General features: G+C 37.7%; 1 protein-coding gene across 4 annotated transcripts in view; it reads right to left on the bottom strand.

The window, feature by feature from the left end:
* Nucleotides 1-19,651, bottom strand: part of LOC148953991 (polypeptide N-acetylgalactosaminyltransferase 1-like) — a 137,000-nt gene that overhangs the window by 99,714 nt on the left and 17,635 nt on the right. For 3 of the 4 annotated variants that reach the window (XM_089086878.1, XM_089086877.1, XM_089086879.1), the window contains exons 2-3: nucleotides 8,162-8,758; nucleotides 2,677-2,843 (exon numbers count right to left, since the gene is read on the bottom strand). In XM_089086878.1, coding sequence (XP_088943004.1) covers nucleotides 2,677-2,843; nucleotides 8,162-8,685 — 691 coding nt within the window. In that variant the 5' untranslated portion in view covers nucleotides 8,686-8,758. Of the gene's footprint in view, nucleotides 1-2,676; nucleotides 2,844-8,161; nucleotides 8,759-15,813; nucleotides 16,022-19,651 lie in introns of those variants that run through there. The other variant, XM_089086876.1, reaches the window with a different exon arrangement.

The raw sequence follows: 19,651 nt of genomic DNA, 5'->3' as shown, positions 1-19,651 counted from the left end.
TTTTTTAGAGAAGCTTCATTCAGTTTTTCAGATAATTAAAATTGTATAGCAATATTTATTGATTTCATGGCCGGTAAAAGACTATTGACAAATTTATAAATTGGTCTTTTACGTCCTGCAAGCTACTTAAGGATTTTCTGCTCCTAATCCTGTTTTGTTGCGTCAGTTTTATGTTTTCCGAAACGCGTTAATTTTTCAGGATTCTACGAATATATGGGAATATCAAGTTTATTAACATACGGAAAATAACAGTTAATTTGAAACAGCTAGAATAAGAGATCCAAATAAACAAAAGAAAACCAAAAGCCGGCAGCTACTTTCAAAGAAATCTTATAAAAACCATTTAGAATCTCTCATTTTGCATCGAAGACAGAGATGTTCAGTTTTTATGAAACTTATATCATTAGAAAGTATGATTTGTTTTTTCTATTAATCGGATCAGAATTTTCTTTTCGAAGTTCGAAAAGTGCAATCCCTAAAAATGTAATAGAATACCTGCTAGGAAAACACCAAAAGTCAATTCATTTGAAATGTCATGTTTTTTCAATCAAGTTTCAAAATCAAGCCACAAATTCTCAACAGGTTAAAAAAAATAGTCCCCTGTAGGATTCGTCAATGCACCCTCTGTTTTGAGGCGGTCAGCCGACGTTGAGGGTCGCTAAATGATTTTTAAGGTAATTAATCCTCTTAAGCAAAGCTAATCTAAGCCATATGTGAAGAACAAGTGATACTTCGCCATAAACGCGATGTACTATATCAGGTAATAGACAGTAGGAGAGACACAAAAATATTGTGCCCAGTTCCTGACGTCACGGATGAATACATTCGTTCTTTTTTTCAACATTTTCGTCTTCATTGAGGCAATAACTTGTTGCTTTTCAGAAAATAAGTACATTAGGTGCCACGTGTCAAATATGACAAAAATGCCAAGCGTGGTGGAACTCTGCTAAGCATTACTGGGAGTGTAACTTACCACGCGTGGCAGAACTGTGCAGCAGAGGTGGTGTTCCAATAGTGGGCACAATGTGGTGGAAAGTGAGCGATCCCCCCTTCATATCAAGGTTCTCTTCGCTCTTTCTACATGAAACTTTAAAGCCGATGAAGAAACACCTATCGGCAGTTTTCCAAGTCTGCGTTCAAAAGAAAAAACCTCGGCCCATTTTTTTATCCAACCTATTTTCTTTTTCAAATTAAATTCCACTTGGCCTACGAACTTACAGCTGCAAGTTTCGAAACTGATAAAATAACAAGCTTTTCGGCCTATTTACTCAAAAAACCCTTCTCCCTTTAGACAATCTTTTTTTGTCCCTTTAGCCTAGGTAATGATTCTTGAAAGTTTCAAGCCAATAGTAAACAAATTATTACATCATTTTCCGTCCCTATATGGGGGGGGGGGGATAGATCAATTACAAAAAAGAATTTTAGCCTTTTTCAGGGCCTGTTTTCGGAGGAATCAAGTTTCTTTTAAATTTTCTCTTGTTCAATGGATTTCCATTGCCCAGATACTGGAGAATATAGTATTCAAGCCGACCAGAAAATTTGTTGGCCCTTTTCAGCACCTCATTTCTTGGGTAGGTATTTTCGAAGACCACACTGCCTTCCCATTACGTACACATAACCGTTCAATAGAGGCAAATCCTTTTATTAGACAGTAAAAACAATAACAAAATCTCAGGATACTTCGGTCACTTACATAGTGGCCGTCCTCAGTAGATAAATTGTGTATGTCACCGAAATATCACGACATTTTGTTATTGTTTTCACCATCCAATAAAAAGATTTGTCCCTATTAAACTGTTATTCGTACATTATTTCTCGGGAGCCCATAGCTCCAAGCTAAAATGACTTTTATACATTAGGATTTCTTTAGCCCGAGGATTTAGTTTTAAGTTTTAACCTATTCAGAAAAAAACTTCATTAGCCCCTTTTCGGCCCTTTGTTGGTCCCCGTATTCAAGAAAACTATTTTTTTTTGCATTCGGGTCACTTTTTTTCTTAGGAATTAAGTAAAACAGCATCAAGCCAATCTGATAAAACTGCCTTTTGCCCCTTTTTAAAGCACCATTTTTGGGATTCTTTGCCCCCCTCCCACCGATTTTTTTTGTACATTCGTGGCTCAATTAAGGCATGAGTGTTGGTTCATTGTGGCCCAAGGACTTGCGGTCGTAAGTTCATGTCAATAAAATATGCTCTCCCCTTGGCCCAGGGAACAATTTCAAAAGTTTCGAGCCAAATGGACACTCAAGATCAAACACACCCCTTTTCCATTATAAAACTTATATTTCAACAATTAGCAATATGCATAATTTCCCAGCTGCCTCAGTAGCTGGGAGAGGGGTTATGTCAGGGAGCCACATCTATTGGGGTTTTTGGCCATTTTAAACGAAAAAACTATTTCGAAACTTAGATACATCGTAAAGAGCTACTTTAGGCAAAGGGTCACAAAAAGGGTTGCTCACCCTCCAGTCACTTTAAACCCTTTGTAAATGAACTAGAAGTTTCAATTTCCAATCGAATGAGCGATCTCCAAAGTTTCCACGGCCATTCTTTCCATACAAAGTGGTCGAAAAAAGACACGTGGCTCTTTACCTAGGGAATACTAGGTTCAGTATTCGAGGTGTCATGATCAGGAATTCAACACAGATGCTATTTCTTTTATTATTATACAAAAGCTTACCTTTGTCACTGAAATCATCAACTAAAATAATTTCCTTCAGAAATTGGTCTGGTGAGCGGTTTAAGACACTGTGAATCGTTCTAAGGAGAGGTGACCAAGCTTCGTTTGTAAATATTATAATAACTGAAGCCATCGGCAAATTTACATCATATTTGATACGGCGACACCTGAAGAAATTTGTCAGTTATAGTCTGAATTCAACAATTAATTTACCCACCAAACACTATAGATCAAGATAAGTTCTGTAAACCGACAGACGGGAGAGAGAGGATGAGGCTGGCACGAAAAACAAAACAAAAATACATACTTAAATATAACTATTTAAGGAGCCTTTAACCTCAAGAAATGTTTGATGGTTTAGATTAAGTTGAATTGTTTTTGGGCGTCCCTATTCCCGATGTCTCCTCAAGAGTCTAGCCAATACGAACATCATAGTTCCAACAATAGCTGTAACTAGGTGGCTGAAACAGCTGCAACAAACTGGACGTTGCTGAGCCCTCATCAAGGCTGTATCCGGGAGGGGGGTTAGAGGGTTTGACCCCCCCCCCCTCAGAGATGTTTGTCCGACTCTAAAAATGTAACAAAAATGAATATAAATAAATTTTGATGCGTTTTATGTAAACCCCCCCCCCCCACAGACAAAAATATTTTGTAAAACACCCCCCGAAAAAAAATCCTGGATACGGCCCTGACCCTCATTGGATTTAGGTTTGAATATCCGAGACAAAATTTTGATCTGGAGGAATAATACCTCGAGTAGTCTGCATATTTTATGAGCAAGTATTGCTCCTCATAATGCTATTAGAGTACTGTGACTGTTGACTTGCGGATATGAATTTGATACAGACAACTTGAGACTACTTCCTTTAATCAGTTTGAATACATAGATGCTAACATGCCACATCTTTAGTTATAACAGCGTAACTTACTCCATTAGCCCAGTAAAAATAGCTAAAAAAAAAAAAGGCCCAACCTCAAACAAATTGCAACAAAAAATAATTTTTTACCAAAAAATGCAGAAAAAACAGAGAATAACACACTAAAAGCGCACCAAAATCCACCCATGGGAAAATCCGTGGCAGGGGAAAAACAGGGGAACGAGGGGAAATTTCGCAAAATCCAGAAGTGTTCGGATTGATCCAAGTCAAGATGATTTCCGATGTAATTTTTAACGTAGAAGTCAAATATTGCATCATAATCTTAATTACTCTGTCCTCTGAACATTTAGGAGTAGGGAAAGGGGGGAAGAAGGGGAGATTTTGGTTTTCCAGGTCATTGCGATGTTAAGATGCGACCATTCTGATAGCAGGATATAGGCCTGCATCAACAAGTTAGCATCCGGCATGACACCTAGCGACGAGTTCTCTGGACTGACATCTAGTGTCTCTTCAGTGACTGAATTACCCAAAATGTAATGCGCTGAATACTCAAAAATAGGTAAGTTTTCTTGTGAATATTTGGTCACTATTCTTGAAGTTAAGTCGCCGGGCGGCAAAGAAGAGTTACGCGTGTTTCCCAGAAAAGATTTTGACTTGAAAGAAATTATAGAAAAAGCTACTGTACCGATCTACCCTTACGTGAAGCATACTGTCTTTACAAATCAGCTCACTTACGTAGAGTTGGTACTTCCAGAGTTCAGAGACAATGGCAGACATCTAGATATCATTTGGGTAAATTCTCAGCTAGCTCTGCGAGGTTCTCCAGTCGGCTGGTCAGGTGCAATGCAGTCAGCTCATGCTGGACAAACCCAGAAGCGGTCATCGATAGTTTTCCAGCCTATGATTGATTTAAACCCAACCGATCTCACGTGCATCAACACAATGGTGATTCCTGTCATAACCTTCAACCAACCACTGCATAGAAAAGTAAAAATGATGGTTGAATCGTCGCCTTTCAGTAGCCCCTTGAAAGAGATCGTAGTGATGCTTGGCTCCTTTCATGGAAGAATGATTTTTCTTGGGTGTATGGGCTATTTTATGGAAGAAGCAGGTTTGGTTGAAGTCCTTGAACAGATCTACCCACCGAACACTGTAAAACACATCATCTCTGGCAAAGCAGTTTCTAGAGCAATGAGGGCACATTCTCTTCTTGACTTAGCTCTGCACATCTTACTTTTTGCCCGTGCTTTTGAAGATACTGCCGACAGTCTACAAAGTGAACCCACACCCCAAATGGTGAGTGTAGCCAGTGTCTATACAGAGCTGACATCCGAAAATATTTCTATTGAAGACCTTTCTGCGTCTCCAGCGGTGGTTTCGCTTTTAGAAGAAATTGAGCAGGCAAAGAAGGAGCTAGTTAGCGAATCTAGGACTGCAAAACTGTGGCTTGAACAGTATTCTGAAATGAATAAAATTCTTAGGATGTCAGTTCGCGCTGAACGGACTGGAGATTTCGACCTGTATATTCAGAGCTGGTTTAGTATGCTTCCTTATTTCGCGGTATGTGGTCAAACTGCATATGCTAAATCAGCCCGTCTTCATTTACAAACCCTTGTCGGTTTGAAAGAATCACAGCAAGAATTATACGAGAAGTTCCAAACTGGTCATTTTTCTTTTAACAGAACCGAACATTCGTGGTCAGGACTGGCAGCAGACCTTGTTATAGAACAAGTCTTCATGAAAACCCTGAAGACCGCTGGCGGTCTCACTAGAGGGAGGTATGAATGAAGCGCATCGGTCGATCTGGACACTATCTATGCCAGTGGGAGTTCAAATGAATGCAATAGAGTAAGACCAAACCAGATCTGTTAACCTCATCAGGGACAAGCACATTGATACATCGGGATCCAGTATATTGAGAGACAGTGTAAATTTGCAAAAGCTGCTAAAGTTCCTCGAGCCTTTACAGGCGTTCAACAGGGGTAAGGAGCTAATAATTATTGTTAACGGAGTGAATGGTTCGCCAGAGGTCAACTTCGACGAAGCAAAAGACGTTGGGTTGCACATACTGCAAGGGATGGTTAGAAAGCCAGTAGAGACTTTTGTACTCAAAAGGAGAGATAAAGTCGTAACTATGGCTGCAAAGTCGGCTCAGAAGCTTGATGGTGAGCCGGTCAAGATTGACCAAACGTTATTGTTCCAGCGAATAGCAGCTGTAGCCACTGCCGACGGTCAGGATCTGTCGGATACTCTTGGTTATGAACTTTGCTCTTTTCCTCCTGCACTTTTCGGGTCATACCAACTACTACGCACAGCTGACAAGGCTTCCCTCTCAAATGCCCTCTGGAAAATGATCGAAGGCTCTTCTGCAAATATTTCAACGAGTTGCAAATATGTTGTAGATGGAGGATGGCTCCTACATAAAATGCCTTGGACAACCGGCGCTACTTTTGGACAAAAATGTCTGGCCTATGCTAGCTATGTCAAAGCTCATTTTGGAAATGCTACGGTTGTGTTCGACAGATACGAAGATTCACCGTCAACAAAAGACCAGACTTACTTGAAAAGATCGAAAGGCATAAGATCTCTTGATATCGACTTTACTGGGACAACAACGGTAACGCTCAAAAAAGACTTTTTCCGAACAACCTGAAGAACAAGGGAAAATTCATCCCCCTGCTTGGTGGAGTGCTAAGCTCGTCAGGATGTCGCGTGGTGTATGCCTCAGGTGATGCAGATTTTACGATTGCGACAGCCGCAGTGACAAGTTGTTCTGAGGTAGAAACCTGTCTTGTTGGCAATGACACATACCTGCTCGTCTTGATTCTTCACCATTGCCAGCCAGGAAGCTACCCACTTTTCTTTTGAGCGGACACCAAGCCGGGAACATCCAAACTCTACAACATAAGAGAACTAAAAAGCAAGCTTGGGGAAGTCGCAGAGAACATACTGCCTATCCATACTTTCCTGGGATGCGATACGACCTCTAGGTTCTACGGCGTAGGAAAGCCAGTGTCACTTTTATTGGCTAAGATCAATGAAGAATTCCGAAAAAATGCGGCATGTTTTTGCCGGAAGAACACAGAAAAACGTCAGATCATCAGTGCAGGCAAAAAGCTCACACTGCTTGTTTATCCGGCTAAAGCTGATACCAGCCTTCAGGATTTTCGTCACACTATGTTTTTCACAAAACTGGCTTCTTCGACCTCGTTCGTCTGCCCAGAAAGTTTGCCTCCGACATTGTCTGCTGCGAAGTTTCACTTCTTCAGGTTTTTCCTACAGGTCTTGGAATGGATGGGTTGATCAGCTAATCTGGACCCATATGACTGGGGTTGGCGGCTAGACAGAACCAAGTACGTACCTGTAACGATGGACTCGAAGCCAACACCCGAAGCACTACTGAGAATGGTACGATATGCTTGCAAGTCAGGTTGTGAAACAAACCGTTGCAGTTGCAAAAGAAACGGACTTCACTGCATGGTACCGACTGCCAAAATTCAGAAAGCATTGATCTCGATGATGATTTTAACAACTAAGTTCCTGTTTTAAGTTTTTTATTATTTGACTTGTTTTAAGTCTGTGATTTGCCGAAGTAAAATCAATCTACACCAATTTTATACACCGTGATGATTCTTAATATACTGTGATCGAATCATTGTTGAAATGGGCTCCGCATCCAAAAAAAGAAAGAAAGAAAAATAAATTTCCAAACTTTTCACCCTCTGCCATTTTTTTTGACGACGGGAAACTAGTATTCCGAAGGAAGATTTGGATTCTACGTCTCAAATTATATGAGAAACAGTCTTTAAACCGATGAAATCGAGCGAATCTGAGTCTTCCTCATTTTCCCCTGTTTCCCCTGCTAACCCTATCAGATTTTTCTGGTGGTGTGATATAATAATTATGATGCAGAATTCAAGTTCTTCGACTTGAATTACGTAGGACTCGGTATTTACAGTGCTAAAATCAGAGGTCCTGGCATTTTTTCAGAATTTTCCCTCTTTCCCCTCTTTTTTCTCTGTCAAACTTTTTTCCATCGGTGGATTTTGGCGGGCTTTTAGTATGTTGTTCTCCTGATTTTTCTGCATTTTTTGGTGCAAAAATCATTTTTGTTGCAATTTGTTTGACCTCAAACGCTATTTTTACTGGGCTACATGACTGAAAAATGATAAAGTTAAATCACATGTGTCTGAGGATTTGAAAGCTGTGCTGCACTTATTTTGACCAAAGGGGTAGGGTAATAAGATAATTATTGACTGATTTGCGAATTCAAATATTGGGTAATTTCTCATCGTTTTAATTTTCAACGTCGCTTTTAATCCAACTGAAAACAATTTGTTTTTTATGCTTTATTTCTCTCAAGATCGACAGCAGGGATGGATTAAATAGACACCTATCTTTAAATCTTTGTTCGACTATGTTGTCCCTTTTCAACATTCGGTCTGTTATACCGAAGTTATATAAAATATAACTGCCTGTGCTTTCCCAAGTTAAAATTGTGACAGCTTATGAAAATATGACAATTTGAGTAAAAAAAAAAAAAAAAAAAAAAAAAAAAAAAAATGAACAACAACTTTAAAACACAAAAGAAAATCTGATTGACTTACTTTGGGCTCCTAACATCAGAGAGGGTTCTGTTTAATGACATTTTATCGCTGGCAATCTTATTGAACGCCTCCTTCTTAATAACTTCATCCACCTCTTTTGTTTCTTCATCCTTTATAACGACAGGAGCACCCAATTCTCCAAGGCCAGGGATGACAGAATCTAGCTCTTTTTGAATTTGAACCTCATAAATTCGCTCTTGGATATCCAGGTTTTTTGACAGCTTCAGAGGTTGACCAAGAGGCTTCTTCGTTTTATCTTTAATTTTGTCAAGTTCTTCTTGAACTTTAAGCATATCTGCTGGGTTTTCCCCAACAGCTTTCTTTTCGTCATTATCGAAATGCTTCACTGCTTTAAAATTTGGTTTCCTATTTATAAATAAGATCTGATTGTTTTCATCGCTTTCACCAAGGAAGTCTTTACTTTTTCCATTATATACAACAAAAAGTATTAAACAAATAAAAAAGACAAGGCCGAGATTCCATATGTGTTTTGACCTTCTTCTAAGAAATGGCAATGGCAGCATACTGTAGCAAAATGCCGTCAAACTGGGCTTGGTTTAAGAGATAAAAGTAATCATTGAAGAGAGGTAACAAATCCTACGACAAAAAATACAAGTTAAAATACAAGGTACTTGTAGCTTTAAAGAACACAAAAAAGATTAGGCGATTTTATTAAACTTCTCCTAAGAACTGTTAGCCCAGTAACTGTGTCACACGATTACCGAATGATACCCTGTATTTTCACAGAGCCTATACTCCTGAGTATAAAAGATGTATCTCAGAATGCTTGAATTTCAGGAATGAGTAGAAGAGAACTTGTGGCCAAGTCACGCCAACTTTAAATGTAAAATATTATGCCTTTTTTTATTGTATGTTGAAGCTGAAGATAGATAATACGTACGCTTTTTTTCCCATTGTAAATCCTAGTTGTCTAATGGTACCCATTTTTTTTCGTCAAGCCTTTAACCCAAATCTAACGAACAAGGGTTAAAGAACACTTAAAATACTGTTCCCCATGACCTGCAAGCAGTCGAGACGGTTGACGAAAACAAACTCACACTAGAATTTAATTATCATAGCTATAGACAGCCAATGCATTAAAAAATATTTGGGGATTTTGAATCGATTATTAAAAAAAAATAAAAAACATCCGGCTCGGAATTTTTAGAAGAACACAAGCCCGGGGCTTTCAGAGATGCCATTATGAAAGAAAACAGATACCTTGTGGAATAGCCGGAAAATCGTGGGCCATCTTGCCATATTGAAAGCTTACTGCAAGACGCTGAAGGGTGGTTGGATGAAATATAGGAAACAAATAAACCGAGGGTATTAATCCAAGACGATAAAGACAAATTGACTAGTAAAAACTGTTGGATATGCGAGAATCCCTTACAGAGCAATCCAAAATCAATAGTAAAGCGCTCAGTTTTGGACCACGATCACTTTACGGGCAGTCTAAGGGGTGCAGCCCACAGTGTTCGCAATTTAATATTAAGAATTAAACTCTATATTCCCGTTGGTTTTCACAACTTTCTTACAAGGTAGATAGTTTGAGTCCAGTTACATTGCTGAAAGAAGTGAAAATTTTACGTCGTCAGAAGTTGACTGGAAAAGTGCAAAAAAAATCGAAAATTAACAATTACACTTTTTTGAACATTCAATTTCGTACTGAAATCGCCTGATGCCCTCGTTCACATGCATAGAAGCAAAGGTGCTAATATTTTCCAAATATCAGGACAGAAATTCCCTTTTAGACGACAAATTTTCGCTTCTTACACGTTATTAAATAAAAAAGAAAGTTTTTTCAACTGAAAGTAAGGAGAAACATTAAAACTTAAAACGAACAGAAATTATTACGTATATGAGTGGGTTCACCCCCTCGTCAATACCTCTCTTTGTACGCCAAAGTTCAAATTGTATTCAATTTCTTTAAGAATGAACCCTGAATCACAAAAGTCGTTTAATTAGAATAAATAACTCTTTTGTAAGTGCTAAAAAAAACAAACTTTAGCGTAAATAGCGAGGTATGACGAGGGAGTGAACCACCTCTTATACATAATAATTTCTGTTCGTTTTAAGTTTTAATATTGCTCCTTACTTTCAGTTGAAAACACTTGTTTTTTTATTTAGTTAATTAAAAAAACTTTTCCCACAAAATGAGTTTTTCAAAGAAAAGTAAAGAACTCCATTAAACCAAAAATGAGCAAAAATAAAATCAAATAATCTACAAAGCGTGAAGCTACCACAAATCAGCATCGATAAATGAATGGAATCCAAAACGAGCAGAAATTACAATAAATAACCGAGTCAAACTCAAAACGAGCAGAAATTAACATGAGTAGGGCACAAAACCCCTATGCCTTCCCAAGGCCAGAGCATAATTTGCACTTTATTGAAAAAATATAAATGTTTTTACCTTTATAACATTAATAAATCAAATAATATTAATATTTTGATTACTATATATCAGTATATGTATATTAAACTGACAATGCACATTCATTTGTATTTTTTTCAGTTAAGTGCAAATTATTTTCTGGCCTTGGGAAGGCGTAGGGGTTTTGAGCCCTGCTCATTTTTGAGCCCTACACGTTAGTTGCTCTCCAATCACTTTCAACTATTAACTATCCAGTGAGCCCCTTTGAAGTTTCTACGACAAAACTTTCAATAAAAACCCTATATCCCCCCAGGGCATAATTTACAACCCGTACCCTGCGGGTTGGGGGGGGGGGTGTCATCCTCAAAGACATAATTTCCAACTACGTTGAAGAAGATTGCTATCTCAAAATTTTGATTGGATGTGTTCGGGGAAATGGTAAGCGTGAGAGAGAGGTCAGTTGCCCTCCAATCATTTCCGACCATTAAAAAGGGCGCTTACCCTTTCAATTTCCAATCGAATGAGCCCTTTTTTAAGTTTCTACGACAACGCTTTCTACAAGAACCTTATATGCCCCAGGGCATAACTTATAACCCTTGACCTGAGGGCTATGAGGGGGTTGTCATCCTCAGACACAATTTCCGGACCTTTCAACTACGTTGAACAAAATGGCTATCTCAAAATTTTGATTGGATGTGTTTGGGAAATGGTGGGCGTGTGAGGGGGTTACTTACCTTTCAATCACCTTCGATTATGAGAAAGGGCATCAGCCGTTTCAATTTCCAATCGAATGAGCCCTTTTTCAAGTTTACACGACAAAGCTTTCAATAAAAACCTTATATTCCCCCAGGGCATAACTTACAACCCTTACCCTGAGGGCGGGGGGGGAAGTGTCATCCTATTAGATATAATTTCTGGACCTTTCAAATACGTTGATCAACATGGCTATTTCAAAATTTTGATTGGATTTGTTTGGATAAATGGTGGGCGTGGAAGGGGTGTTAGTTGCCATCCAATCACTTTCGACTATTAAAAAGGGCACTAGCCAATTAAATTTCCAAGCAGATAAGCCATTTTTGAAGTTCCTACGACAACACTTTCTATGAAAACCTTATTTATCCCCAGGGCATAAATTAAAACCCTTACCCTGAGGGCTGTTGTCATCCTCAAAGACCTAGTTTCCAGAACTTTCAACTGTGTTGAACAAAATGGGTATATCAAAATTTTTACTGGATGTGTTTGGGAAAATGGTGGGCATGAGAGGGGGGTTAGTTGCCCTCCAATCACTTTCGACTATTAAAAAGGGCACTAGCCCTTTGAATTTCCAATTGAACAAGCCTTTTTTGAAGTTTCTACGACAACCCTTTCTATAAAAATCTTATATGCCCCCAGGGCATAACTTACAACTCTTGCCCTGAGGGCTGTGGGGGAGTGTCCTGCTCAAAAACGTAATTTCTATCTGGAAATCAATTATGCTGAACAAAACGTCCATCTCAAAATTTTTTGATTGGATGTGTTTGGGGAAATAATGGGCGTGGAAGGGGTGTTAGTTGCCTTCCAATCACTTTTAACTATTAAAAAGGGCAATTTAGCATAAAGAGCGAGGTATTGACTAGGGGGTAAATCCCCTAATAGACGTAATAAAAATTTACGAATATAGAACTTCGTTACGTAAGTTATTTCGTAGGTTACGCCAGATCAAAATTCCGAGAAATCCATTTAGCCAAAAAAAACTAATATGCAAATTTCGTTTTAATTATTCATGTACGGTTAGCCAAAATCAAAGCTGCATTAATTCAAAAACGTTCACAAATTAAATAAAAAAACAAACAAGTTTTTTAACTGAAAGCAAGTAGCGACACTAAAACTTAAAGCGAACAGAAATTATTCAGTATGTGAAAGGGGCTGTCCCCTCTTCAAGGCCTCGCTCTTTGCCCTAAAGTTTGACTCTGTCTCACAACTTTATTTTTTAAAACAATAAAAAACCTTAGCTTAAAGAGCGAGGCGTTGAGGGACAGCCCCTTTCATAAACGGGATAATTTCTGTTCGTTTTAAGTTTTAACGTAGCTCCTTACTTTCAATTAAAAAAACTTTTTTTTTATTTATCAGCATAAAAACCCGATTCTTTTGATGTATCTATTCGTATACAAATTCCGAGTTTTTAGAGTTTCGGTTACTATTGAGCCGGGTCGCTCCTTGCTTACAGTTCGTTACCACGAACTGCTTGAAAAGAGTTCTCCCTTATTCGTAAATAGACCCATTTCTACATTTTGAAGAAAAAACTTCACCAGAAAGCAGGATTTTTATTATGATTTAATTCAAAAAAGAAATCTCTGAAGAAGAATTTAAATTTGTAAGCATAGTTTGAATAAAATTCAACTGTCGAAACCTATGGAACTATACATCCTTAAACCTTGCCTCGGGCGTTCTTACCCAGCAGAAGTATTTATGAAACTAGCCACTGGTTTAGAGTTATTCCAACTATAGCCAAATCGCTACCTGAGCATCCCATCGCTTGTATTCAACGTTATGCTCAAAATGATGACACCAAATGAAATCGAATTAATCACGGGTCAAGACATTTCAATTTTTATTGAAGAGAGCTTTTTATGGAGGACTAGTCAAAAACCCTACTCATAGCCTCTGCCTTGACACAAAAGCGCTTTGTGCCCTATACATGTCTGGCTTCCGCTTGCCAAGGGGTATCAAGTATTCGACCCTTTGGAACACACCAACATCAAGGCAGTCGAATATAATTGAGAGTCCGGCTATTTTTGTAGAGATGAGCCACTGTATATAAATAATATACAGTAGAATCACGACTCAGTAATATTTTGGCTACTACAGTCTTGGTGCGTATAAAAGTTCTACCCATATACTCGTACGTCCTCGTCCATTGGACCACTGATGACAGATCAAACGAGAACCCTAGAAGACGTATTTTCACAGAAACTTTCTCAAAATACCTTCGAAACCAACTCGAGACATCGAAACCTACTTGTAATTTATAAAAACATTCTAATTATAACATTGCATTACTAATTACCGATTAAATTAGATTCTTTAACATTTGGTGTTACAAAGGTGAAGCCAAGTTTCGCGTTCAAGAGAAATCTGACTTGTCTACCCGTGAAAAAGTATAATGCCACTTCTATTTATAAGTTCTCCGGCCGGAGCACTTGCATCTCGGTCCACCTTTGTATAATGGTCGATATAGGGAATGATTCTACTGTATGTTATTTATATACAGTGAGGTGAGCAAAGTGTTAGAAAATCCTCTTTATTATCAAGGTTTTCCTCATCCGGTCTCCAAAGAAAAAACTCGGTTTTAGGTATTCAAAAACTGAACGAATTTTATATTAAAGACTAAACAAAACTGAAACAATGCTCTTTGTTTATGACAATGGGTTTTAGGATTAATTGCATTTTTATGTATATAGAAAGTCTTAAAAAAGTCTCTGGTGAGTAGCAACCCTAAATGCATTATTTACTGCTATAAATCATGGTAAAAAGCTTGTGATGAGATGAAAGTGCACATCCTATACATTGAATTTGTTTAAGGTTTAGATATTTTAGAAAATCTTCCAAAAAATGATCTTTAAATTATAGATGGTCTTCTGAGCAAAACTGACAAGTATTCTACAGCCATTCTCGAGCTTTGGACTGTTTTCTCACATCATCTTAACTTTTCAACGGTGCTAATAACTCGTAATTTATTTATTCAAATTAAAGTTTTTAGAACTATATATCTGACCACCTCGCATTTCACTGTATTTCGAAATCCCTGAGACATTTATTCAGTTATGACACTATCAAGGCAAATGTTTCCCATGAACCCTTATTATCTAGTAGAAGCCTATAATCATAGTACACCGCGGCCTTTTGGATACCTTCTTATCGATTTGTAAGCACATGATAAGAATCTTATGGTGACTAGTGATATATTTGACCGCGAAGTAACCATTAATTTACCATGCGCAAAAAAAGTTTAGTTATTAATGTCATAGTATATTTAAAAATCGACTTATATTCACTAGTTCTTTCCAATAGTCTTGATTATTATGGTGATTTTATTGTTTTGTTGATGTTTGGAAAAAAAAACCCACTCAGTTCAGAATACATGTCGTTTTCAATAAGGCGCAAAAAGGAACTCAAGTCGTATAAATAAGAGTTCAATAGCGACAAATCATTTTATTTGACAGTGAAACAACAAAAAAATCTCTGGATCTTTCGGTAACATATACAGTGGCCGTCTTCAGCAGATAAACTCTGCTGAAGATGGCTACTGTATATACGACCGAAATGTCTAGAGATTTTTTCTTGTTTCACTGTTAAATAAAAGGCTTTGTCCGTGTTGAACTTCACCTCTTATCTTATTTCTGATATGATTGTTCATTTTGTGTTCGTTTTGTTTCATTTATTCATTGACAATATTTTTTATTCATTTTACCTTGAAAAACAAAATTATCTTATATATGATCTTCTTGTGTTTCAATATTCTTCGAAAAAAAAATTCATAAAAGATAAAACCGCTCTTACTTGTTGTAGCCCGATTCCTTTTCGTTTTGTGTTTAATTTCATCTATTAATTTTAATTTCTATTCGTGTCAAGTTTCTTTCCTTCATTCTTGTTTTCAAGATATAAGAAGTTCACGTTTATTGATAATAGATAAAATATCCAAAAGTATTCGATTAAGTTACGGCAAACTTGCCTCTTTGAAGTTTAGCCTGAACAGGAAGATTCTTGCAAAGCTTTATGCAGCAGTTGCTCTCCCTCACCTGCTCTATGCATCGCCATTGTGGGATTGGTTCACCCATACTGATAGACTAAAACTCCGATCAATCTATTGCAAGTATCTAAAGTTTTTACTTAGATATCCACTCCGTGAAAGAAACACATTCATCCTGCGTTCCCAAAATATGGTTGACCCGATTGACATTATGCCATCCTCCGAAAGAAACGCCGAAAAAAGGGCAATGGAAACTTTGTGCGAATTTCTGCCCCTACACCTTATCTACAAGTACGAATGAAGAAGTTGTTTGAGTTTATTCTTTGGTGTTGAAGTGTTTTTGTTTTTGTTTTCTCCTTTTCCTTACTCCGCTTTCCTTTTTTTGTATGAGCGGGCACAAATAAATTATTATTATTAATTTTTAACTAATTCTACATGTTTCACTAATTTCCAACATATTAAAACTAATTTTTGATCGTTCAAGTTCAGTCAAAACTTTTCGTGGAAAAATGGTGTTTTTTCTTATTCAATCTTTGAAAGGCTTACCTTTGTGAGCTTTTAATTCCATATAAGGCTTCTAACACTATCAGGAGCATTTAATAATAAACGGTGCATATTTTAATATGTGTTTTTAACCACATATATTCTTCTTCTTGGTATACCAATGTACTAAACAGTAATAAATTCACTAAAACCCTAAACTTCAAATAACTCATGTGCAAAGAATATATTCTGGCTTAATACTGAAAAGAGTGATTGTCAAGTAATCAAATACAGCATAATCGTAAAACTGAAGCAGACATTTTTCTTAGGTGTCCGGACAACTTCACATTAAAGTTAAAACAAATATACCAACTTTGCCACGTCATTTTCTTGGCAAACCAGACTAACAAAGCGTAGAGATCAAAGAGGAAAAAACACCGTTCTAAAATAATTCCTAAAAGTATAGTCTAAACAATCTTCCACAACTACTACTACTACTACTAATACAACTATTACTACTACTACAGCAACTACTGCTACTATTACTGAGATATCGCCTACAAATGCAATTGCTACTGTTACTGCCACTACTATTACAACTACTTCTGACCAAGACACTTCGTATAAAAGGAATTGTCGTGAAAACTTCGAAAGGAGCTCAAGCTCATTCGATTGGAGATTGAAGGTACTAGGGCACTTTTGTCAAAAGTGATGGGACAGCAACAAGCAGCCCCCCCCCCGCCTGTCATTTTCCCAAATACATCAAATCAAAATTTGGAGATAGCCATTTCGTTCAGCACAGTTGAAGAGTCTAGTAAATATGTCTTTGGGGATAAAAACTCCCCCTCCTAGCGCCCTCACGGCTTGCGTCATAAGTTACACTAGTTGTCGATTATTAATGCTTATGGTTTTTATAGAAGGGGTGGTCATAAAAACCTTGGAGGAGGTTCATTCGATTGTAAATCAGAAGTTCTAGTGCCCTTTTTAAGCGTCAAAAGTGATCAAAGGGCAACTAGCCCCCCACCCCCTCTTTCCTCCAAATGCATCCTATAGAAATTTTGATATAGGCACTTTGTTTAAAATAGTCCAATATCATAAAACAATGCCTCTGGGGTGATTCAACCTCCAAACCCAGGGGCAAGGGTCGTATGCTGTGTCCCGGGGGCATATAAGGTCTTTATGTGAAAGGATGGTCATATACACTTCGGAGGGGGTTCATTTGATGTAAAAACTGGAAAGTTATAGTGCCCTTTTAAAGTGTCAAAAGTAATTTGGGGCAACCAGAATCCCCCCCCTACGCCCATCATTTCCCGAAACGCATCCAATCAAAACTTTGAGACATCTGTTTTGTTCAGCATTGTTGAAAGGTCCACTGATTCCGCCTTCGGGGACTTCAACACCCCCCCCCCTCGTAGCCCGCAGGGCAAGGGCTGTAAGTTAAGCAATTCGTCCATTGCCTATACATAGTATATGTTATTGAGAAAGGTGGGCATTTTTTACCTTTACTTTCAGAAAAGACGAAGAGCATTCAAGTAAGCCTTTCAGAGAATGTTTAGGGAGTGTTGAACTAAATGAAAACACGATTTGTGCATACGGGTTGTCAAAAGGCCGTAATTCAGGAATGAGTGAGTATATAAATTAGGAACTTTTAGGAAATGATAAGGGAGATGATCGATTAACCAAAAAGGTAATTTTTGCACGCTACTACTACTGCTATTACTACCACTACTAATACAATTACTACTGCTACTACCACTATTACTAAAACCTCTGCTTCTGTAGCGAGAACTACCAAGGCTGAGGATATTAAAATGAATGGGTGAAGAAACGGTGAGGAGAAAGTTAAACTAAATCAAAAGATACCATGCGCATATAGACTGCTGATATCAGCATATAGACAGGCGTATCAGCAATATTTTTGGAACAGCTTACCGTATCAAGATGAAACTTCTAGGGCATCATGAGGGGAATGTTCAACTGACCAAAAGGACACATGTACCTGCTACTACTACTATTAATACTGCTGTTACTACTGTTCCTACTACTACCACCATTACGATGATACTAGTACTATTAGGTTAAGCGTATGAAGTTGAGATTTTGACAGACTGTTGAGGGAGAATTTTAGCAAAATCAAAACACACTATGTGCATGCAGATTGTCAAAAGGGCGTATCTCAAGAATGGATTTGGGTATTAAGTTGGAACTTTCAGAGAATGCTTAAAGGGGAAAATGAATTGACAGAGAGTAGCAGCAGTAGTATTAACGTATTGTCCTTTGGTCAGTTGAACATCCCTCTCATCAAGTGCTGAAAGTTTCAACTTGATACAATTAGCCGTTGTTACGACATCGCCGATATGTACGTAGTTTTGATAAATTGTATATTCAAATACTTCCAAATATTGCTGATGTGCTCTTTTGATCCCCCTTTAACCCCCTTCTCATCTTAATACTCTTAGCCTTACAAGTAATTGAAACTGAACTAGTAGTTGCAGTAATTTAGTAGCATTAAGAGTAGCAGTAAAATTAGTAGTGCTAGTAGTAGCATGTACATACAAACTAGTATTAGTGCTATTACTATTAATACTACTGCTAGTGCTACTAATACTACTACTGTTACTACTATTACAGCTATGCCTAAGGGTAAGAAGGTGAAATTTCAGGGAATATTGAGGGGAGAAGGAAAACTGAATTACAACACGCCGTCTGTATAAAGATTGTAAAAAGGGCGTATCTGCAACATCTTAGGAACAGTTTGGTTTGTAAAGTTGAAAGTTACAGGGCTTGTTGTGGGGGATGTTGAACTAACCAAAAGACGATATTTGCATCCTAATACTACAACTTCTGATAATACAACCACTACTACTAATATTGCTACTATTGCTACTACTACTACTACTACTATTGCTATTGCTACTACTACTTCTACTACTAACGCTATTATTATTAATTCTACGGCTACGACTATTAATACTAGTACTACTACTACTACTAGTAACACCAAGGGTAATAAGGCGAAAAACTTGGGGAAAATTGAAACTGTATTGAGAATTGAAACAAACTATGCCCACAGAGGATGTCAAGAGGACGTATCAGCAATGTTTCAGGTAAGGTTTATGGTACTAAGTTGATACTTTCATCGTGTGCTGAAGGGGATGTTGAAGAACACCAAATGTGCTATGTACATACTGCTACTAATGGTACAAATACTTCTACAACTATTCTGACGACACAAGCAAAGAATCAAACAGTTCGTGGTAGCGAGCTGTAAATAAGGAGCAACCCGGCTCAATAGTAACCGAAACTCTAAAAAACGGAATTTTTATACCTATAGATACATCAGAAGAATCAAATTTTTGTGTTAATTTCAAATATATAAGTTTCATCAAGTTTATTTTTACCCATCAAAAGTTGCGATCCTGAAAAAATTTGCCTGATTTTCGAAAAAAGGGGGAAACAACCCCTAAAAGTCATAGAACTCTAATAAAAATCACACCGTCAGATTCAGCGTATCAGAGAACCCTACTATAGAGGTTTCAAGCTCTTATCTATAAAAATGTGGAATTCTATATTTTTTGCCAGAAGAAAGATCACAGATGCTTGTTTATTTTTTTATTTATTTTTTTTCCCAGGGGTGATCGTATCGATCCAGTAGTCGTAGATATCGTGAAAGGGCTCATTCGAACGGAAATTAAAAGTTCTAGTGCCCTTTTTAAGTGACCAAAAAAATTGGGGGGAGGGGGCAACTTGACCCCCTCCCACGCTCATTTTTTTCCCGAAGTCACCCAATCAAAATTTTGAGATAGCCATTTTGTTCAGCACAGTTGAAGAGTCTAGTAAATATGTCTTTGGGGATAAAAACTCCCCCTCCTAGCGCCCTCACGGCTTGCGTCATAAGTTA

The sequence above is a fragment of the Artemia sp. Qi Xiang Cuo genome, chromosome 3 (genome assembly GCF_049724085.1).
Source record: "Artemia sp. Qi Xiang Cuo chromosome 3, ASM4972408v1, whole genome shotgun sequence".
NCBI lineage: Eukaryota > Metazoa > Arthropoda > Branchiopoda > Anostraca > Artemiidae > Artemia > Artemia sp. Qi Xiang Cuo.
The sequence above is the reverse complement of the archived record's forward strand: the minus strand, read 5'-3'. Positions and strand labels throughout refer to the sequence as shown.